Source organism: Danio rerio, chromosome 6 (assembly GCF_049306965.1).
Source record: "Danio rerio strain Tuebingen ecotype United States chromosome 6, GRCz12tu, whole genome shotgun sequence".
In the NCBI taxonomy this organism is placed as follows: Eukaryota; Metazoa; Chordata; class Actinopteri; order Cypriniformes; family Danionidae; genus Danio; species Danio rerio.
Window position 1 is genome coordinate 1350001 of NC_133181.1, and position 25000 is coordinate 1375000.

Here is a 25000-nt window from a genome sequence, read left to right on the forward strand (position 1 = left end):
ATATTATATTTTTTCTCATTCAGTAATTTATTTGTTTATTTATTATTTTATTTATTTTTTTATTTTTTTTATTAGTCCATTTATTTATTTTATTATTTATTAGCTCATTAGTTTATTTATTTAGTAGTCTATTTATATACACAACTCATTTGTTTGTTTGTCTAAACACACACACACACACACACACCTGTTCTGAACTATTCCTGCCTCTTAAAGCAGCCGCGCAACACACACAGATGATTTTCTCTTAAGTGTGAAAGTGTGCAGCCATGAATAGAGCGAACATGCCGCTGCGTAACACTATATCTGTGTGTGTGTGTGTGTGTGTGTGTGTGTGTGTGTGTGTGTGTGTGTGTGTGCATGCATGCATGTGTGTGTGTCTATATAAGGGCCGTAACCAGGGGAGGCCCAACAAACATTCACAAACACCTCAGTTATTTTGCTCTCGACACCCACCCTCTCCTGCCTTTATTCTGTGTTTTCTTCTTCTCTTCTGTCGCTCTTCCCCCTTTTCATGCGTGCCTTTCTGAAGCTGAATGCAAATGCTGCGCGCTGGCAGAAAGAGAGAGAGAGAGAGAGAGAAAAGAGAGAGAAGAGAGAGAGAGAGAGAGAGCGAGGGCTGGGTTGTGATTAAGGAGAAAGGGCCGTGTTCTTTGTTCGGCCCTCGGGGGATGTTTACCGGTGGAGACGCGCTGGATGTGATATGAAAGGCAGTCGGGTCAGCGCTGATGTGAGTGAAAGTGAAGTCACACCTAAGGCATTTCCACAGAGTCTGACTGAAACACCCCCCCCCCCCCCAACACACACACACACACACACACACACACACACACACACACAAGCCAAAATATCTCCACTGACGAACAAACAAACACCACGAGAAGACAAACGCTCAAATCTGTCACCTCCAGGAGCTTGACGTGACCCTTAAAAATCACTTATCTCAGCGCACTCTGCTCATCTTATTGTGCTGAACGCATGCAACTGATTTGGAATGGGTTGAGGCATCTTATTGGAATTAAAATAGATATATGAATATTCAAATATAAACATGAGGGGCGGAGCTTGTGGATGTTTTTGATTGACAGGCACTTCAAGCAGTGCAAGCTAAAATATCTCCACTGATGAACAAACAAACATCACGGGACGACAAACGCTCAAATCTGTCACCTCCCTTGATGTGATTTATCCCAGTGCACTTTGGTCTTATTGATATGTCGATTTAGAATGCGTGCAATAGGTTTTAAATGAGTTGAGTTGAGAGATCTTATTGGTGGAAGACAGCGTAATCAAATTAGGCATGTGAAAATTCTAATATAAACATGAGGGGCGGAGCTTGTGGATGCTTTTGATTGATAGGCACTTCAAGCAATGCAAGCCAGAATATCTCCACTGACGAACAAACGAACACCACGAGAAGACAAGCGTCCTCTACTGATATGAGGCTTAAAAATGACTTGGTGCACTTCTGTCTTATTAATATGCCCATTTAGAATGCATTCATTGGTTTTCTATGAGTTGAGTTGAGAGATCTTAATAGTGGAAGACAGTGTTATTAAATTAGATACATGAATATTCAAAAATAAACATAAGGGGCGGAGCTTGTGCATGTTTTTGATTGGCAAACGCCTACTCTGTCCATTCAGGAGCTTGACATGACCCTTAAAAATGAGGTATTGCACTGCAATCTGGTCATTTTAACAAGTGATTTTAACAGATTTAGAATGAGTGAGGGATCTTATTGGCATAATCAGATTAGTTTTGTGAATATTAAAAAAAATAAATAAACATGAGGGGTGGAGCTTGTGCATGCTTTTGATTGGCAAACGCTCAATCTGTCACCTCCAGGAGCTCAACATGACCCTTAAAAATGATGCATCGCACTGCACTCTGGTCATTTTAATCTGTCCATTTAGGATGTGTGCAACTGGTTTAGAAAAACTTGAAGGATCCTATTGGCGAAATCAAATCAGGTGTGTGAATATTCAAAAATAAACATGAGGGGCGGAGCTTGTGCATGTTTTTGATTGGCAAATGCTTAATCTGAACTCTTCCAGGAGCTTGACGTGACCCTTAAAAATGATGCATCGCACTGCACTCTGGTCGTTTTAATGTGTCCATTTAGGATGTGTGCAACTGGTTTCGAATGAGTTGAGGGATCTTATTGGCGTAATCAAAATAGGTATATGCATATTTAAAAAATAAACATGAGGAGCGGAGCTTGCATGTTTTTTGATTGGCAGGCACTTCAGACAACACAAGCAAAATTATCTCCACTAACGAACAAACCAACACCACGAGAAGACAAACACTCAAATCTGTCACCTCCCTTCATATGAGCCTTAAAATGAATTATCTTAGTGCACTTTGGTCTTATTACGTCTTTTTGGAATGAATGCAATTTATATTGAATGAGTTGAGTTGAGAGAAAACGGCATAATCAAATTATGTGAATATTCAAAACTAAACACGAGAGGTGGAGCTTGAGCATGATTTTGATTGGCAGGCAAACGTTCAATCTGTCAGCTCCAGGAGTTTGATGTTACCCTTATAAATGACGTATCGCACTGTATAATGTACTCTGGTCCTTTTAACAGGTGCATTTGAATAGCATGCAATTGGTTTTGTATGAATTGAGTTGAGAGATCTTATTGGTGGAAGATGGCATAATTAAATTAGGTATATGAATATTCAAAAATAAACATGAGGGGTGGAGCTTGTGCATGATTTTGATTGGCAGGCACTTAAAATGTGTGCAGATTTCACATATAGGAGTGTGCACCTTTTTTTCCACAGAGCTCTGGGTCAAACTGAAAAATAATACTAAGTCTAACAAAAATCTCAGTTATCTGCATGACTGAAATGTAAAAATTAAAAATTAAAGAATGCTTATATTGAATTAATGATATTATCTCTATGCAAAATTAAAACAAAAACAATTAAAACAACTGAATACTGTGTAAATATATAAAAATGGGTACATTTTAGCAGAGTTCAATTCATGTATAACACAATACGCTTTTTAAAATGTATCATCATCACCCATTTAATCGCTTAAAAAGTCCATCTGGACTGCGTCAGTAAATCCAGTGCAGTAAATCCAAAGCAAAAAGCACATGCACTGACTTTTAAAATGTGACAAATATTACACAACAGTGCAAATTGTGCAGCACACAAGTCCAAAATAATAATTGATGAAATATACAACTATTTAATGCAATCAGATCAGTTTCGGTACTAAAATAATTCATCAAAAACCCTGAAATGACAGCAGCCCGACTCTAAATGATTACTGCTCACAATTACTGACCCACAACACTGCACTGCACACAGTATGTGTGTGAGAAAAATTCATATTAAAATCCAAACAAACAAACGAACATGCATTGACTTTTAAAATTATATAAATGAGGAATTCAGAAATGATTTGACGCCATCAAATCTGTACTACAAAAACACTGGTCACAATTACTGACCCACAACACTACACTAGACAAGCGCAACACATTGAGAGCACGAATAATATAATGAAGCACAGATCAATTGAACACACAAAGACATCAGCAATTAGGAAGGAAACTATATACTGTATAACTGCAGGGTCACTATGATTACTATCTAAACTTTACACAACTTTAATTTGGATTGCAATGCATAAGGGTGCATCTTTTCGTAAATGATAATTATAGTGCAAAGCGCAAAAGAAATCAACTTGAATAGAGTAAAGCACAGATAAATTGAGCATGCACATAGACATCAGCATTTTGAAAGCGCACTATATACTGTATAATTGCATGCAATAACTGATTATACTTATTATGATTTGTGCTTTAATGTAAAAACATGCACCTTTGGAATGATAATAATGGTGAAAAGCCATATGGAAATGAAGTTGAATTGAATAAAGCACAGAACACAGATAAACTGAACACATAGACATCAGATCAAGGATGATATATATTGTATAACTGTGATTATACACTGTCTAAAGCATACACAACGCATTACATGCACCTTTTTGTAAAGCTGCTTTGGAACTGGTGCAAAGCACTAAAGAAATCAACCTGAAGCGAATAACACACTGATAAGAGAGCACGGACAGATTGATCATGCACAGACTCAACTGTACAACTACACACAGTCTAAACACAACTTTTCAGATTTGTACTGTAATGTTAAAGCATGCACATTTTTCGTGAAGCTGCTTTGGAATGATATTTAGGGCGAAAAGTGCAATGCATATCAACTTGAGTTGAATAAAGCAGAGAGAGCAGAAAAGCATGGAGGATTTCTGCCTTCCGCGAGTCTGCCAGACTCCAGAGTTTGTTTGGGTGTGTGTGCGCGCAGAGGAACTGAAGGTGCTCACGCTCCGCTCACCTTGCGCACATGTAAATGACACGTATTAGAGCTGACAATCAGCTGTGCGCACGCCGGGCCCCGCTCCTCCCAAACACAGGAGGCAGAGGAGGAGCCGCGCAGCATAATGGGGGCGCAGAAACAGTTTAGACGGGGCGGAATCTGCTATTGTTGGGGATGAAAGAGCCCGAGCCAAAGAGTCGCCCCCCTCCTAATTCAGCAGCGACGGCTCAGCTGCCATAATCAAACACTGAGACTTCTCCTTTTGCAAACCTGAGATGATGTAATCAATCTGAACGCATGCACGGCGAGGAGCTGCTCTTTGTGCTGTAGGAAACGTGTGAAAATGTGCATCTCAGGACAGCCGGCGGCTGGAGGAAGCGGATCTTCCTGTCATTGCACGCAGGCTGAATGTGTATTGTAAAGCAAAGACTTTCCATTGCATGGAAAAACTGCACACTTTTCTGACCTCTGACATCAGAGACATCAATGTGCTGCTTCTTCATTTTTATTGTGTGTGTGTGTGTGTGTGCACTTTAAATTAAAGGCTACGGGCCCTAAATAAAGCAGCTCAGACTGACACGCAGCTGGACAGAAGTTGAACAGCGGGAGAAAGAGAAGAAAACAGCAGCGCTGCATCAGAGATATCCAGAGTTTGGCTTTGCCTCAAGATGTGTGCAATTCATCTCCTCGAAAAGTTGATTTACAATGCAAAGCATATTAAGAGTATGCTTTTAAAAACAGCATGCATTTAATTTCAGCAGAACGCATGCATGCATGATGAAAAATAACACGTTGTTATATTAATTAAATCTGCAGATTTCACCTGAATCCAGCAGGTGTGCACATTTCAGCCCTCGGTCATCCAGCAGCACTGAATATTTCATCTGTGTCCTCGTTTTAAAACGACTGTCACTTCACATCAGGATGCGTTTGTGCATTTTTTATTTCTCCCTAAACAATTAATTGAGCGTCACCACACACCCGCGTTTACACGAGTCACGAGCGGTGCAGGCGAATATTTAATCCACGCATTTTTATGCAAATCGCGCACAAGTAGTGCATTAAAAACAAGATCATTTCCTAAGATTAAATTCGATGAAAAGCATGATTATTAAATAATGCAGGCTATCCTATAAAAAAAATCGCTCTTTTTTAAACTTTAGCTCTTGAAGACACTCGTGAGGCTGAAAAGACCCTTGTGCTCGTATTGATTTTTAGCGGATCAATATGAAACATTTCATAAAGGAAGAGGAAGGTGGAAGTGAACTGATCGCAGCGTTTAATCCTCGAGAAGCAGAATTAAAAACTCCAAACAGCCGGCGGCAACAAACTCTCCAATGCAGCTTCAGTTTATATGCATAAAATAAAACCACTATAGTGTGTGTGTGAAACACTGCAGATTTAAAACATCCCCTAAAACACCAGTGGAGTTTATAAAAACTCACCGCGTGTGCTTTACAATCAGCCTGCGTGTGTTTAATGCAAAACTGTATTTATAAAACAGCAACCGAGCTCTCTCTCTCTCACACACACACACACACACACACACGCAAATGAGCAGCTCTAATTCATGCATCTGCGAATGAATGAAAATAATGCGTTGAGACTATCGGTCAACATGAAGTGTAAAGAATCCACAGGCATCAAACACAAGCAGAGCGCTCGAGAAAATGCGCACAAAAGTTTTAAAATCCAAACTTGCGCGAAAATAGACAGAAGCGCGCGCGTTATTTGGCCTTTATTTACATCGCGCGCGCGCTGAGTCCGATTTCTACGTGCGCTTCCTCCATCTGGACCCCCTGATCTGTCCGGTCTCACATGCCCGCGTCCGTTCGCCGCGCCAGGACACTTTTCCCAAAAGCCGCTCTTACCGTTTTTCCTCCGCGGGTTGGCTTGTTTTCGCCTCTTACACCGGGGGCCATCCGCCATGATCAGCTCCCGCATTGATAAACGTGGATCAGATGGCAGTTTGCATGGACTCAGACCCGAGCAAACACGGCAGCAGGGTGAACCGCTCCCTCTGGCAGCCCATCAGCCCGAGCACACGAACAGAAAGACACAGAAACACACACGGGCACAAGAGTCAATGAGAAGCTCTCGGATCAGTCGCTGTCCGTGCATCTGATCAGCGGAGGACTTGCGCATGCATTGACTTGTGGTGGACACGTCTAAATAAGCAGATTAAGCGAGCATGTGTGCTTTAATACTAAATAATGGCGAGTCTCAAAGGTCACAGGCTGGATTTATATTTGACATGTTTGGTGTGTCAGTGCGCGCAGCTTTACTTGTTTTGCGTTTAACTCATCTATACAATCAGGACGAATCGTGTTGTATTTGAGAACCGTTTGTTAAATTGATTAAACTTAAAGAAATAAATGCAATTAAAAATATGCATTTGGTTTGCATGACTTTTAGCAAAAAGGCAAGATTTGAAAACTTTCAATCTGATTTGAATAATAGTGTGCAATATTAGGTGCTGGGAAGCAAAACGAATTAATCAAATGTAGAAAAAGCTGCATAATTTGTGTTTATATTTATTTAGCATAAGCTAAATATATTTGTGTGATTGCATGTCTAAAATGTGCTTTTTAATAGTGTGTTTGCTCTGCATTTACAGTTAAACGTCGCGATGAGACATCGCTTTCTATCAGCAGTCTCGCGCACTGCAACATCGCAGAAATTAAAAAATACTTTATATTAAAATAAATAGTTCAAATCATCTATTAAGATTTGTTTTCTAAAAGCACAGCTTTCTTTTCTAAAATAAGCCGTCGGTTTTACCTGTCTCTCAGCGCACCTGCACAGGTGAACGCAAAGGTAAGAGCAAAACACACACACACCTTCACCTAAGAGCATCCTCAGCCCCATCAACATTAAAGCGGCTTTATCCCGCGTCAGGACTGTTCTCAAGAAGATGTGAAAAGGTAAAAGAGTGTGTCTTACCTTGTGCTCTCTGCTGCAGGAGTGTGTGTTGTGTGTGTTATAGTGTCTGGGTCCAGAATAAAGCCTGAGAAACAGAGGCGCGTTATTCCTGACTGATCCTCTCACACACTCCAGGACTCAAACCTGCGCTCGGACTGACGCGCTCACACGCCTCGAATGACACTGTTTTCCTCCTTTTCTTTTCGAGAGAGAGAGAAACACACGCCACCTATCAGCACAGGGAGGGATAATAGAGCCAAACGTGTGTGTTTTATGAGCGCGCGCGCGCACACACACGCGCGCGCGCGCACACACACGCACGCACGCACGCGGAGAGAACATCGGACACCTTTATAGCAAAGACACGAATAACGTTTGAAGAAAGTTCGACGTTTTTTTTTCCCTCTCTCTCTCTTTCTCTCCCTCTCTTTCTCCTCAGCGCACACCACGAATGCAACTGTCCGGGAAATAAGAGAGGGTGAAATAAAAACGGATGACGTTCTGTCAGAGAGGAGCGCGCGCGCCGGAGGTGCGACAGGTGAGTCCGCAGGTGCACAGGTAAGACAAACCTCACCTAAAACTCGCTCCTTTATCCATCTAACACAACATCCATGCAATTTCACATCTGAAGCAGACCTAAAGCCTCGTCGTGAGGGATTCCGACACATTTAAGGGCGTGAATGAGCTTCTTCTCTCTCTTTCTCCCTCTGCATTCTTCCAGCTTTGTTGTTACTGTGTTTTACGCGTTAGAGCGCGAGTCTTCAGAGGGCGACACTGCTTTTAGTGCACAGAGTTTGTGCTCTTTCTGGGTTTGTGAGGATAATGAAGACATCAGTCTGCTGGCATCTGCTCTGATTGATGCTTTTGTTCAGCACAAACCTCCGACTGCAGTAATCTATAATCAATCAGGTATGAAATTGATTATTTAACACATGCAATCAAGTAATTCAATTTCAAAAAATAATGGAATAATAATAATACTTATAATAATAATAATAACAATAATAAAAATAATAATAATAATAATAATTATTATTATTATTATTATCATTATTATTATTATTATCATTATTATTTATTTTTATTATTATTGTTGTTATTTATGACTAGAATAGAAACAACATATAAATGCTGCATTCCTATAAAGGATTTTGATGTGATTTCTGTCTTTCTCCACGCTGTGAATGCAGGCTGTGCGCTGGGTTTGTCCGTGACTGTCTGAATTCATCCATCCGGATCTACTGTATATCCCTGTAGGGTGAGTGACACAGATCAGTCAGACAATAATTAATCAATCAGTCTGTGCTAAAAGCTGACATGCCTTTTTACTGGATTTGACCTCCCCTGGCTCATAAAATCTGGCTAATTCAATATTTGTATAGCTAATTTGGATGTCCAACCAAAGAATATATTAGATTGTCTATTTTTAATGTATCTATCTATCTATCTATCTATCTATCTATCTATCTATCTATCTATCTATCTATCTATCTATCTATCTATCTATCTATCTATCTATCTATCTATCTATCTATCTATCGTGTCTGTCTCTGTTTTGATGTGCAAGTATTTTACACACGGTTGAATGCAGTGTGAAACGGACAAACCCTGCTCGCTCGACCCTCTGGGTTCATGAATGTGTTCATTTAATGGAGGAGACAGACGCCCCCTTTCTGCGCTCGCTCCCGTTACACCCTCTCCTTCATTCCTGACCTGTCACACACTCAGCTTCTCAAAAGGCAAGATTTATTTATTTTTTTACATTTTTTTTTTTTTTTTTTGGGAAGGGGGCTTTTTCTAAACTCACATCATCGGTGCGCTGCATTATAACGTGTTGAAGCAAATGTGTAAATTATGAATGCACCGTGCAAGACAATCCCTGAGGATGATAACATTTAAAGAAGGGGATATATGGTGCATTTTTAAAAGAGAACAATTATTGCATCTTTATTTTATTTGAAGATAAATTGATGTAAATCTGCATGGTCATTCTGTAAAAAACAATGTATGTACAGTTGCAAATGTGTAAATTATGAATGCACTGTGCAAGAAAATCCCTGAGGATGATAACATTTAAAGAAGGGGATATATGGTGCATTTTAAAAGAGTGCAATTAATTGCATCTTTATTTTATTTGATAATAAACTGATGTGTAATTGCACGGTCAATCCGCAAAAATCAATGTATGTACAGTTGCAAATGTGTAAATTATAAATGCATCATGCAAGAAAATCCCCACTGAGGATGATACAATTTAAATATGCTGTCATACAGTACATTTATTTAATACAGAGCAATTAATTGCATCTTTATTTTATTTAAAGGTAAATTAATGTGAAATTGCATAATCAATCTGTAAAAAATGCACATGCACAGTTGCAAACGTGTAAATTATAAATGCATCATGCAAAAAAAAAATCCCATATGAGAATAAAACAATTTAAATATGCTGTCATACAGTACATTTGTTTAATGGAGTGCAATTAATTGCATCTTTATTTTGTGTTAAGATTAATTCATGTGAAATTGCATAGTCAAAATATTAAAAAAATGTATGTACAAATGCAAATGTGTGAATTATGAATGCATCATGCAAGAAATATCAGAATAATGATGACATTTAAATATATAGTGCACATTAAAAGAGCGCGTTTAACTTGAATTGATATAAAACGACATGGTCAATCTGTTTACATCAAAAAAAAATCCAGTATGAACTTGAGCCCATCCTGCGCTGCTACTTAATTCTCCTACAGTCATTATAAAGCGCACAACAGTCGCAGAGTTACAGGCGTGTATTTCATTAGCATAATTATCACATCTTCATGTGAGCGTGCGCATCACCAGCCAAAAAGCCTGTCCGACTGTTCGCAGATCTGTGCGAATACAGCATGCATGCACATGCATTACATGCGGTAGCGATTTCTCATCTGTACTTATTAATTATGCATCTACCCAACAAACCTGCTCCATTCACAGCCGCATTTTAATGTGAATGACAGCTGTATTGGGGTGAGCGTATCACACACACACACACACACAGACAAAAGAAAGCAGGAAGAAGCACAAGACTGATGGACGATTCCAGCGCAGGGAGTGATCTGAAAGTCATGTGAAATGAGTTGTACAGTAGCCGCAGGCTCTACTGTATATAACGCCATGCACGCTGCGCTTCTGCAAATGCCGTATGCATCAAATAGCTATTGATTTCCGCATGTAGCACTTGTTCGGTACGGAGGATGATCAGATCAGATTATTAGCCGACTCTCTTCATTTGCACGCATCAAACGAGAGAGCGATGAATGTGAATCTCTCTCGGTAAAGAGGTCAGGTCTCCAGTGAGGGGAAAGTAGCAGCGCCACGGCAAACCCGCAGACGTATTTATAACTCCAGCTTTCTCAAGCACAAAATGGAAAACATTCAGGATTAATTCTGACATTAACAGAGTTCATACACACACACACACACACAGGGAGGGAGAGAAAGGTAAAGGTCTGCCTACAGAAATATGCCTTATTGTTCGCGTGGAATTAATAATTGACGGTTGTTAAATGAATAATTTATCACGAGCTGGAATAATTGTCGTATCTCTAATCTCGATGCACATTTGCATATGAATCTTGTAAAAGGGAAACAAATCCGCCGTGCAAAACTTCGCAGGCATGTGAAATCGAACTGATCCTCTGAAATAAAAGCTGGGTTTCTCCTGCAGGACTCGGCCCTCTTGTGGAAGAGCGTCAGGAACGGAGACGCAGTCACGGCAGGTGACACACATCACTCTGGATCAAACGCAGTGTCAGAGCTTGTGACACATTCTGATTCATTAACAACATGACACAATCAAAGAGCTGTAGGTAAAACTGATGGTCGGATGCTGATCGGTTTAACATATCGCATCAACAACAGTGTAGAAGCAGCCACAGAGCATTTGTTCAGATTTTATTTAGATTTTATAGGGGATTTCTAGATTTTAAATGCACAAATAATTTTAGAATATGAATAATAATTGTATATTTATGAATTAGGAATGATGTCCAGAAATCATTTGTACAGTGTGCACATGAAATGCCTGTTCTTTAGACGTCATGATGGACAGAGTATATTAATTGAGGATTTAATCAAGATTTATTAAGATGTCATTAAAATGTCTTGAAAAAGATTTTCAAGAATGAATAATCTCCATAAAATATTTGGACAGTGTCAGCACTTGAAACACCTGTCATTTAGATGTTACAGGGGATATTTATTGAGGATTTTATCAAGATTTAATAAGATTATTAAAAATATTTTCAAGAATAATCTCCAAAAATCATTAGATGAGATGTTGAGATATATTTATGAGGGATGTTTACATTTTTGCACATCAAAAACTCACAAATCATTTTAAGAAAATTGAATTTCAAGTAAAATTTGAAGGAAAACACATCTCCAGAAATATAACCTGTCTAGTGTTCAGCGAAACACCCATTTAGATGTTGAGATGTTTAGATGTTGCAGTGGACAGGGGATATTCTTTAGGGATTTCATCCTAATCTCACAATTACTTTCAAGAAAGTTATCAAGAAAGAATAATCTCACATTATTAAGATGTTATAAGACATGTTTATCAGGGATATTTAAAATTTAATACTTAAAAATCTCACAACAAAAGCTAAAATCTCCAGAAATTATTTGCACAGTGTTCAGTCTGAAACACCTGTTATTTAGATGTTATAAGGGGACAGGGGATGATTATTGTATCAAGATGTCATCAAAATCTCACAGTTAATTAAAAACATGACACAATCAAAGAGCTGTAGGTAAAACTGATGGTCGGATGCTGATCGGTTTAACATATCGCATCAACAACACTGGTGTAGAAACAGCCACAGATCATTTGTTCAATGTACATGAAACACTTATTTAGATTGTATAGGGGATTTCTAGATTTTATACATTAAAGTGCACAAATAATTTTAGAATATGAATAATAATTGTATATTTATGAATTAGGAATGATGTCCAAGATTTTCAAGAATTAATAATCTCGCTAAATTATTTGTACAGTGTCAGCACATGAAACACCCGTCATATAGATGTTACAGGGAATATTTATTGAGGATTTTATCAAGATTTAATAAGATTATTTAAAAAAATTCAAGAATAATCTCCAAAAATCATTCGATAAGACACATTATTAAGATGTTATGTGATATATTTATGAGGGATATTTATATTTTTATACATCAAAAACTCACAAATCATTTTGAGAAACTTGAATTTCAAGAAAAAATTTAAGAAACAAAAATCTCCAGAAATCATCTGTGCTGTGTTCAGTGCATGAAATACCTGTTATTTACATGCTGTAGGGAACAGGGGATATTTATTAGAGATTTTATTCAAAATTCACAATTAATTTAAAAAATAATTTCAAGAACTGTGGCTGAAATACATTATTGAGGTGTTATAAGATGCATTCATGAGGGATATTTACATTTGCATACATCAAAATCTCATAATTTCAAGAACATTTTCAAGATGATCTCCAAAAGTCATTTGTACAGAGTGGCTGGACACATTATTAAGATGTTAAAATATACAATTAGTTTCAAGAAAGAATAATCTTACATTATTAAGATTTTATAAGATATACAGTATTTATACCGTGTTCAGTACAAGAAACACCTGTTATTTAGAGGTTATAGGGGGACAGGGGAAACTTATTGAGGATTTCTATCAAGATTTCATCAAAATCTCACAATTAATTTCAAGAAAATTTGCAAGAAAGTATATAATATACAAAAATTTATTGTACTGTGAGGCTGAAATACATTATTAAGATGTTATGAGATATAATTATAAGGGATATTTACATTTTTTACAAATAATTTTAGAAATAATTAATTTCAAGAATTTTTTTTTTGAAGAAATGATTAGTACAGTGTTCATTGCATGAAACGCCCATTATTTAGACATTATAGGGGACGGGATATTTATAGACAACATTATCGAGATTTATTAAGATTTCAACAAAATCTCACAATTAATTTCAACAAAGTAAATATAAGTATAACCTACACAAATCATTTGTACTGTGTGGCAAGAAACACATTATTAAGATTTTATAAGAGATTCATAAGAGATATTTACATTTTTATACCTGAAAATCTCACAATACATTTTAAGAAATGTATTAAGAAAGTATATAATCACCACAGTGTGGCTGAAACATGTTATGAGACATATTTATAATAGATATTTAGAGATTTTTTTATTTTTTACACCTAAAAATTTCACACACACACACACACAAACACACACACACACACACACACACACATACACACACACACACACACACACACACACACACACACACACACACACACACACACACACACACACACACACACACAAATCTCTAGAAATCATTTGTACAGTGTTCAGTCTGTGAAACACCTGTTATTTAGGCATGATAGAGGGACAGGGGATATTTATTGAGGATTTTATCAAGATTTAATCACAATCTCACAATTTCAACAAAAGATGCAATAATAAAACATTCTTAAGATGTTATAAGATATATTAATAAGATATATTTAGACTTTTTTTTACATCAAAATCTCACAATTAGTTTCAAGAAAGCAAAAATCTCCAGAAATCATGTGTACAGTGTGCAGTCCATAAACACCAGTTATTTAGTTGTTATATTAAGATTTATAAAGACATTTTCAAGTAAGTTTCTACATGAAATACATTATTAAGATGTTATAAGATATGTTTATAAAATATATTTTGATTTAAGAAAGCTCCAAAAACATTTGCATGTTACACATTATTAAGATTTTATAAGATATATTTATAAGGTATATTTAGACTTTTATACCTAAAATCTCCCAAATAAAGCAAAAATATTCAGAAATAAAATCTGTCCAGTGTTCAGTCCCTCAAACACCTTTTATTTAGACGTTAAAGGGGGGCAGGGCATATTTAATGATGATTTTTAAAGATTTATAAAGACATTTTCAAGGAAGTTTGTACATGAAATACATTGTTAAGATGTTATAAGATGTATTTATAAGGGATATTTAGATATTTATATCTAAAAATCTCACAAATAAAGCAAAAATATCCAGAAATAAAATCTCTCCAGTGTTCAGTCCATCAAACACCTTTTATTTAGATGTTAAAGAGGGACGGGGGATATTTATTGGGGATTTTATTAAGATTTATAAAGACATTTTCAAGAAAGTTTCTACATGAAATTATTTATCAAGATGTTAAAAGATATGTTTATAAGAGATATTTAGATTTAACAAAGCATAATCTCCACAAAACATTACAGTCTGCATAAAATATGCTATTAAGATGTTATAAAATATATTTATTGGGGATATTTAGATTTTCATACCTAAAAATCTCACAAATAAAGCAAAAATATCCAGAAATAAAATCTGTCCAGTGTTCAGTCCATCAAACACCTTTTATTTAGACGTTAAAGGGGACAGGGGATATTTATAGGGGATTTTATTAAAGATTTATAAAGACATTTTCAGAAAAGTTTGTACATGAAATACACTATTAAAATGTTATAGGATGTATTTATAAGGGATATTTAGAATATTTTTTTTACCCAAAAACCTCACAATTAATTCCAAGCAAGCATAATCACCACAAATCATTTTGTACAGTGTGCATCAAACACGTTATTAAGACTTTACAGTAGACATTTACTCTCTTATACATCAAAATCTCACAATTAAATTCAAGAAACACTTAAAAATCGAAACATCTCCTCCTCCAAAAAAAAAAAAATGGGATAAAGAAATCCCTTGTACACCTGTTCAGCGAGTTAGCGCATCACCTCCAGATTTTGTCACTTTGCGCATTAGCATAAATGCTGAATAAATTTGAATATAAATACATATTTGTGTCCTTAAAAAGCCATGCTGGAGGTTGTGTTAAACAGCGAGCGTGGCGTGTGTATTCACCGTCTCATTGAGGATCCGCCACACCATTCAGATCTCTGAGAGACGCAAAATGAGCAAATCAACAAATATTTATATTCCAACGTGTGATGCAAATAAACGCAGTCATCGCTGTGACAGGCAACATCTCTCTCCCCCTCTCCCTCTCTCTCTCTTAAACAGGCAGGAGTGTTGATTGTGTTTGATCCGGGTTTGTGTTGAAGTAAAAGAGCATCTTATACAATTGACGGCTACAATTAGCTGCCGATCAGAGCGCCGGAGAACAACACTTACACTCGCATTTACATGTCAGTTTGTTGAATAAAAAGGAGGCAGAGAGAAAGAGAGAGCCGTAGGATTTTCCTTTTTCTGTGTTTGCTGTATAATTTGTGGAGATTTGGGAAAAGAGGAGGAACGCAGAGATGCTCATTAACATGTGAAAAGAGGCAATCAGGGGCCACTGCTGAGACTATTGTCCACACTCATCCGCAGAGAGAGAGAGAGAGAGAGAGAGTATTACAGGCCAAAGATGAGCTCTTATCCGCCTCTCTATTGAATTTTACCTATGACTCTCGCTCTCTCTCTCACTCTTTTCTCACACGTTTCCTCTTTGGAGGATTGTAATATACTCCAGTAATGTTTTTATCACTGCAGTTAAATGTGGACTCATAGTAAAGATGCTTGAAGTGAAGTTTTTCATGCAAAAGTGTGTGTAAAACGTTGAGAAAGTCAATAAAAATATCAAATAAAGCTGCTCTTTTGATTGACCTTTAGGGTCTGTAGTAGGAGGTGTTCCAATCAAGAGCCTTTGACGTCTGTTAAGGGCACTCGAGACAAGCAGCTCTTTGGGGAGTTAACAAAATAAACAATATATTTTTATTATAAGTTCTTTGGAGGACATTGTCTAAATGTGGTTTTATGTGTTGCACTGGCAAGAAACTGAAACTAAAAATGTTGAAGCTTCAGAATTATTATTTGCAAGTCAATAAAAATGAAGAGCGAAACAAAGCTGAAGCTTAAATAAATAGGAGTCATTCATTCATTAACCATGCAAACTCCACACAGAAATGACAACTGGCCCAGCCTGGACTCAAACCAGCGACCTTCTTGATGTGAGGCAACAGTGCTAACCACTGAGCCACCGTGCCACCCTAAATAAAAGTCTTTTTAATTAATTAATTGGAAAAAAAATCAATCATTTAATTAATCAATCATTCAGCCAAGAAACGTGAAAAGTGTCCACACTCATCCATAGAGAGAGAGAGAGAGAGAGAGAGAGAGAGAGAGCATTACAGGTCAAAGATGAGCTCTTATCCGCCTCTCTATTGAATTTTACCTATGACTCTCGCTCTCTCTCTCACACGTGTCCTCTTTGGAAAACGTTGAGAAAGTCAATAAAAATATCACACACCTGAGCATTTGAATATAAAGCTGCTCTTTTGATTGACCTTTAGGTTCTGTAGTAGGAGGTGTTCCAATCAAGAGCCTTTGACGTCTGTTAAGGGCACTTGAAGTTAAAAAAATACATATATAAATAATTATTCTTATTATTCATTCATTCGGCTTAGTCCCTTTAATAGGCAGGGGTCGCCACAGCGGAATGAACTGCCAACTTATCCAGTATATGTTTTTTTTTTGCAGCGGATGCCCTTCCAGCTGCAACCCATCACTGGGAAACACCAATAAACTCTCATTCACACACATACACTATGGACAATTTAGCTTACCCAATTCCCCTATAGTGCATGTGTTTGGACTGTGGGGGAAACCCACGCCAACACGGGGAGAACATGCAAACTCCACATAGAAATGCCAACTGACCCAGCTGGAACTCAAATCAGCGACCTTCTTGCTGTGAGGTGATCGTGCTACCCACTGCATCACTGTGACGCCCAGAATTATTAATATTATTATTATGAGTCAGTCATTTTCCTTCAGCTTAGACCCTTATTTATCAGGGGTCACCACAGTGGAATGAACCACCAACTATTCCAGCATATGTTTTACACAGCGGATGCCCTTCTAGCTGCAACCCAATACTGGGAAACATCCACACACACTCATTCACACTCATACACTGCGGTTAATTTTAGCCTAATAATTCCCCTATTGTGCATGTGTTTGTAGGAAACCCACGCCAACATGAGGAGAACATACAAACTCCACACAGAAACACAAACTGACCCAGCCAGAACTCAAACTAGCATCCTTCTTGCTGTGAGGCAAATGTGCGACCCACTGCGCCACCGTGACACCCACACACTTATAATATAGGCAATGATGACACACACTCATTATTTTACCTTTTACTTTATACTAATGGGAAAAGACGCAGAGAGTTTGGCTCAAAGCCTTCCACGTGTGTGTTTTTGATTTTGTGCGCGCCTTATTTTTGCATGAAGTGAGTTTAATAGGTGAAACTAGAGCGACAGAAGTCCCTCACTGCGTCTTTACCATGTTCATTGTGGGAATATCTGCACACATGATGCACACGATTATTAAAGAGGAAACACACACAGAAAGAGCCGTCAGTCGCTGAGCAGCATGTGAAAGTGTGTTTACTGTTCAGTGGAGTTCAACTAAACCCTTGAGCTAGTTTAACCTCTCTCTCACACACACACACACACACACACACACACACACACACACACACACACACACACACACTCTCTCTCTCTCTCTCTCTCTGTAATTGGCCAGAATGTCACAGTTTGTCTGGATGTGATCCATGTGAACCTCTTTTGAAGGATTCTAGCTGTTTCCATTTAACATTTGCAATCAAATGAACTCTGATTATTACTGTCTATATAGACAATATGAATGTGCATCCAGAATAGCGGTTATTATGTTTGATTTACAGGAGGTGTTTGATTTCCTCAGGATCTGTTCATGTGATTTAAAGCCTTCGACTGATCATTGTGTTGCTTCAGACTTACAGAGGGACTGGGTGAAGGACGAGAGAGAGAGAGAGAGAGAGAGAGATCTGGCACTGAATGATGGACAGACGGACTGAAGCAGACACACACTCAGACTGACAGACAGACAGAAGGGCAAACAGACAGATGCAGACTAACAGACTTGCGCAGTCAGACAAACAGATGCAGACAGACTTACACAGACTGACAGACATGCAGTCAGACAGACAGACAACAGACACAGACAGAAAGACAAACAGTCAGACAGATGCAGTCAGATAGAATTACGCAGACTATGCAGTAAAACAGACGCAGGTAGACTGACAGAGAGAGAGACAGATGCAGACAGAAAGGCAGAGACGGTCACAGATAGACAGACAGCAATAGACACTGTTCAGTAATGCACTTGCAAACACACACACACACACATCACACACACACACACATCTCGATTATTATAAATGAATCAATACCTGTTTTTATTACTGTTCCGGATATTACAGATACTTGGATCAGATATCGGTTCGATACGCATATTTTTTGCTTGATCTGCCAACTGGTACCGATCCAAATCCGATCTTGCGTGTGCGCTATATTCTGTGTTATAAGTCAACAAAGCCATGAAGGTAGACTATTAAAAGGCACTAGAAAGTTGTCATGTTGGCTACTATATCCCAAATGTTCTGAAGCCATTCTATAGCTTAATGTGAAGCACAGACGAATATTCAGGTGGTTAAATTCATGTTCAGTTCATCGCCTCTCTGCGCAGCGCCTGTCAATCATTCTGTATTCATTCACAATTCAAGCTGCGCATCGCCTTCATGACAACACGAAAGACTTCTCCAAGACTATTTGTTTGAGTTGGTTTAAATAATTAGTGGAAAAATGCATTATATATATATATATATATATATATATATATATATATATATATATATATATATACACACACACAGTTGGAGTCAGAAATATTCACCCCCTTCGAATTTTCGTTTCTTTTTTAAATATTTCCCAAATGATGTTGAACAGATTCAGGAAATGTTCACAGTATGTCTGATAATATTTTTTCTTCTGGATAAAGTCTTATTTGTTTTATTTCCGCTAAAATAAAAGCAGTTATTAATTTTTCAAGCACAATTTTAAGGTCAAAATTATTAGCCCCTTTAAATATATTTAATAATTATATAAATGTAAATATAATATATAAATTTAGATATTTATAAATCTTTTTTCTTCTACTACTAATTACTGTGTCAACACAGAAGTATAAATCTACCTTTACGCAGTGGATACCCTTCCAGCCGCAACCCAGTACTGCGAATAACCCATACACACTGATTCACACACACAGACACACACACACACACACACACACACACACACACACACACACACACACACACACACTCATACACTATGGTTCCCCTATAGCGCATGTGTTTGGACTGTGGAGGAAACCCGAGCACCCAGAGGAAACCCATGCCAAACTCCACACAGAAATGCCAACTGACCCAGCTGGGACTCGAACCAGCAACCTTCTTGCTGTGAGGTGATCGTGCTACCCACTGAGAGAGAGATTACGGTTTTCAGTGTGAAACAGAGCAGGAAAAAATGAATGCAATGTTGAAACATGAACTTCAGCACCTGTTGGTGTCCGTGTGTGTGTGTGTGTGTGTGTGTGTGTGATTGTTTATACCTGTGAACCTGTTCCTTTCTGTCATGTGACAAAATTTTGCCAAGCGAGGCAAGTGGCTTAATACTTTACATCCTGTGTCTCACACACACACACACACACACACACACACAGATGCACACATACACCACACATGAATGCACGCGCGCACAAAAAAATGCATGCGCAAAAACAAACACTCGCAGACAGACTCACACACATGCATGCATTCATACACACATACAGACTTACACATTACACACAGTACACACACACTGACTCAGACTCACACACATCAACACAAACAGATATGCATAAACACACGTGCAGACATAAATGCTTACACACACACACACACACACACACACACACACACACACGTGTCAGACTTACACACATCCATGCATTCATACACACATACAGACATACACATACAGTACACACTGACTCAGACAGACTCACACACATCAGCACACACAGATATGCATGCACGCACGCACACACACAAACATTTGCATGCACCCGTGCTCTCTCTCACACACACACACACACACACACACACACAGTCAGCGCAGGTTTGGTTTCAGGTCAGGTGAGAAAAGAGCAGAGGAGGCGTCTCATTATCTCCTCATGCTCCTCTAAACACACACACACACACACACACACACACACGTGAATTCAGTGGTTAAACAGACCTGTAGTGAATCATCAGAGAGACCCTCGTGACCTCTGACCCCACCATTAGACTTGCAGAGGAGTGTGTTTAACGAGCAGTGTGTGCGTGCTGTCACATTACACTACAGTCTGCATTACAGAGGAGCGAGAGAAACACACCTGAAGTAACACGCATTACAGCTCGTGTGTGTGTGTGTCAGTGTGTGTGTGAGATCGGTCATTATGGCGATGTCACATGGTTTCTGCGTTCTCGTCTGCTTGATTGAATGTGTGGTCAGAGTTTATTCACACTGTTGAGGGTTCACAGCTGAATGAACTCCTGTTGAAAACACACGTCTGATACTAGTGCTCCACCTCTGATCTACACTGAAACAAATATATATATATATATATATATGCTACAGTTTGACAAATATTACTGCTGTTAAACAACAGAATGTACACTTGATCAGGGCTCGAAATTAACTTTCTTACTTGGTAGCACCGGTGCTCCCAACCTGAAATATTTAGGAGTATCAGAAAAAATTTAAGAGCACCCACCAAAAATGAATGATATATTTGTGTGAGTAAAATCAGCAGTTCTGTCATCACTTTAGACATTACACTAGAGAGTCATTCAAACACTAGCACAGTGATGTCGGTGAATTAGTAACGGCTTCTGCTGTTCTGACGTCAGCTGCAGATGTAAATGAATGGTGGAAGAAAGTAGTTCCTAATAAAAAAAGGTTTTAGACAATACACGATTGTGCCATGGAAGTTACTAAAACAAGACTATACAATGTCCTTTCAGAATAAATGTTCCCATTTACTCTACTCACACGCATTTCTGAAACATTCAGTCTCTCCCGTATGAATAACAGCGTGAACTAAACCTCCAAAGTATGTGGAAATAAGCGTAAGTTTGGTTAGTAGCGGGACGGTTCTCTCCTCCCCAGCGGAGCCCTAAAGACTGTGATATAAGAGTGGAAAAGTGTGTGTTTGTCGGTGGTCCAGTTTTGCCGCTGTGACCTGCTGCCTCATAAAACATCATTTCTCACATCAGCTCTGAATTACGGCCTCGGCAGGAGCAGACGCAGGGGCTTATTTTAGGCGTGAGGGACGAGACCCCCGTTTGGATGCGTCTCTAATTAGAAACATCAGTGTGGGACATTTACAGACGCCAGTAAAGAGCAAGTCCCCAGAGCTGAATTACTCTTGAACACACATATACATTACCTGAGGGACGCGGTAAAGCAAGCACAAACTCTGCATGAGTTCAGATGCAGTGAGACCAGTCATGTCAAGAGCAATCCAACTTAACTTTAACTTTCACAATTAGTATGTAGTTGATAAGTTTTTTTTTTTTTTTTTTTTTTTTTGAAAGTGGTCTTTTTTTTTTTTTTTTTCTTACAAAAGATTATAGCCAAGCAACAACACCAAAACAACAAAACATTTAGAATTATAATGATGTTATAATTTAAACAAGGACAATTATGAAATGACATGATGAGAATAAATTCATTTATTTATTTGAATAAATTCATTGTTTAGAAAAAAAAAAATCACTATATTTTGAGAAAAGATTTAAATTAGATATTGAGAATAATTAAATATAATTTTGTAAATAAATACATTGTTTTCAGAAACAAAAATCATTACATTTTGAAAATATATATATATAATATTGAAAATAAATTCATCAAATTTTGAGAATAAATTCATTCTTTTGAGAAACAAAAATCATTATATTTGAGAAAAAAGATTAAAAATTAAATATTGAGAATAAAATAATTTGATTTTGTGAAAAAAAAATCATTATTTTGAGAATCAAAAATCATTATACTTTGAGGAAAAAAATATTAAAATTAGATATTGAGAATAAATTTATTCAATTTTGTGAATAAATTCATTGTTTTGAGGGAAAAAATGTATATTTAAGAAAAAAATATTAAAATTAAATATTGAGAATAAAATAATTGAATTTTGTGAAAAAAAAAATATTGTTTTGAGAAAAAAAATCATATTTAGAGAAAAAATGTAATATAATATTGAGAACAAATTCATTAAATCTCCTGAATAAATTCATTGTTTAGAAAAGAAAATACCATTATATTTAAAAAAAAATTAAAATTAGATGTTAAGAATAAATTAATTTAATTTTGTGAATAAATTATTTGTTTTGAGAAACAAAATCATTATATTGGGGAAAAACAGATTAAAATATAATATTAAAAATAAATTCACTCAATTTTGAGAGTAAATTATTTGTTTTGAGAAACAAAAATCATTCTATTTTGGAAAAAAAAAAATTAAAACACAATACTGAGAATAATGGAATTTTAAGAATGAATTCATTGTTTTGAAGACAAAATATCTTTATATTTTTAGAAAAAAAATTGAGAATAAATTAATTCGATTTTGAGAATAAATTTGTTGGTGAGAAAAAAATATTATATTGAGAATAAATTGATTAAATTTTAAGAATAAAATCATTGTTTCAAGAATGAAAACGTCAAATTAAAAATGTTGAGAAGACAAAATTGTTAATTTGAGAATAAACTGTGATAATAAATTATTAAATTTTAAGAATAAAGCCGTTGTTTTTAGAAAAAAAAAGCATTTTAGCCAGTTTAAAGCCTTGATGTCTGTGACATTTTGTCATCCAATATATCAGCAGTAAAGCTCTGTGTGCTGTAATTTGAGAAATATCCATTACGCTGAAGATAAGCATGCGCATGCAGCACATTGTTCCAAACACAGACATAAGCAACATTTTCAATGGTTTTATTCACATTTATTGATATATTTGCTAATAATTCATAGACTGTATAGAAAGAGAAGGATTGCATTTATTAATAAAGTTTTACATAGGATAAAAAATAAATAAATAAACATATTGCATATCCAGTACACGTTTAACCTGAAATTAAAATGCTCTCACTGTTTACTTATAAGTTCCAAAGTTTGAACTGTTCAACACAAAAGAGGATAATCTGAAGATTGCTGAAAAAAAAGACTTCCACACTATTTGTTTTTCCTGTTATGGCAGTCGATGCTTAGATTTTTCAGCATTATTCAAATTATCTTCTTTTGTGTTCAACAGAATAAATACATGCATTCATTTATTTCCAATTTAGTAGGGGTCGCCACAGCGGAATGAACCACCAACTATTCCAGCATATGTTTTACACAGTTGATATTCTTCCAGCTGCAACCCAGTACTAGGAAACACCCATACACACTCATTCACACACACACTCATACACTACAGCCAATTTAGTTAATCAAATCCCCTATAGCGCATGTGTTTGGACTGTAGGGGAAACCGAAGCACCAGGAGGAAACCCACACCAACAGAGAACATGCAAACTCCACACACAAATGCCAACTGATCCAGTCAGGACTCGAACCAGCGACCTTCTTGCTGTGATTCCACAGTGCTTGCAAATCTTGATCTTCAACAACTGGGAACATACCTGAGGTGTGCAGACCGTGCTGTGAGTGCAGTCAGGCAGGTGATAATGTAGTGAAATCTACAAGAGCACTCGGAGAACACTGGGTTTAATGTTTTATTCACATCTCCAGCTCCTCTAGAACTCCAGAATCAGTGCTTTATTTGCTCTCTCTCTCTCCCCTTCTCTCTTATGTAATCCCATTTGGCTAAAAACTGTGTCGGATTGATGTTTTCTCCCGCAAATTGATTCTTTTCTAAGGTGAAGTTGAACACTCTTACCTCAAAACCTGTGATTCAGCGCTGGGATGAAGAGATCAAGCAGAACAATGCAGACATCGGGAGCAATTTGCCGGAGCGGGGATAGAGATCTAACCTGGCGCTCGGCGTTCGCACAGGTGACAGATCACACACACTCGCACAAAATCTGCATTTCAAAGCGGCTGGCGGCGCGCCGACAGGAGAGAAACGCTTAACTCTGACACTCATATTTAGGAAATCCCTCCTCTGACATTACACTGACGCTTACAAGACATGAGAATAGGTGGAGATGAAGGTGCAGACTCTGACTGAAGCTGCCACACACACACACACACACACACAATCATTTATATTTAATCATTCATCGCAAGCTTTTATTCAAAGTAAAGTCTAGCTTACTAAATCTACAAGCCTATGTTAGTTCTCCAAGCACACTAACCAGCGGAGCGCTCTAAGAAGTGCACTATGCTTTCAGAAATATAGAGAAATAATATTGGCCATAGGAGAAACCGTGGTGTCCAGCTGAGCCTGGTTTCTCTGGAGTCTTTTTCCTTCACTTTGGACAATTGGTGAAGTTTCTCCTCCACGGTCGCCCTTGGCTTGCTTGGTTTGGGAGTTGTGGAACTCTACATCGATGGATTTCCTTTCGGCAGTGAAAATTAAACCACCCTGGAGTGCATTTCGAATACCATCATTGGCCATTAGTTTGTTGAACACAGCCGTGGCTCATGATGAAATCTGTAGGTGACTTGTTATTCAGAAGCGGAATTTGTGTTACGTCTCCAAAGCTTGCAAAAACAAAAACAGAGCATACGTTAAT

General features: G+C 37.4%; 1 protein-coding gene and 1 long non-coding RNA gene across 8 annotated transcripts in view; one reads left to right on the forward strand and one right to left on the reverse strand.

The window, feature by feature from the left end:
• zeb2b (zinc finger E-box binding homeobox 2b) overlaps window positions 1-25000 on the reverse strand; it is a 231619-nt gene that overhangs the window by 132906 nt on the left and 73713 nt on the right. For 2 of the 6 annotated variants that reach the window (XM_073953094.1, XM_021476901.3), the window contains exons 1-2: window positions 7303-7460; window positions 6231-6379 (exon numbers count right to left, since the gene is read on the reverse strand). The exons of 3 other annotated variants lie outside the window; for them this stretch is intronic. In XM_073953094.1, coding sequence (XP_073809195.1) covers window positions 6231-6303 — 73 coding nt within the window. In that variant the 5' untranslated portion in view covers window positions 6304-6379; window positions 7303-7460. 6 annotated transcript variants of the gene reach the window in all.
• Window positions 7571-11426, forward strand: LOC141386152 (uncharacterized). 2 transcript variants are annotated; one of them, XR_012407494.1, is made up of 4 exons: window positions 7571-7819; window positions 8003-8190; window positions 8472-8539; window positions 8849-9735. It is a non-coding gene; the product is annotated as an uncharacterized lncRNA (long non-coding RNA). The 2 variants fall into 2 exon arrangements; XR_012407493.1 differs by lacking the exons at window positions 7571-7819; window positions 8849-9735 and adding an exon at window positions 10994-11426 and having other exon boundaries at window positions 7866-8190.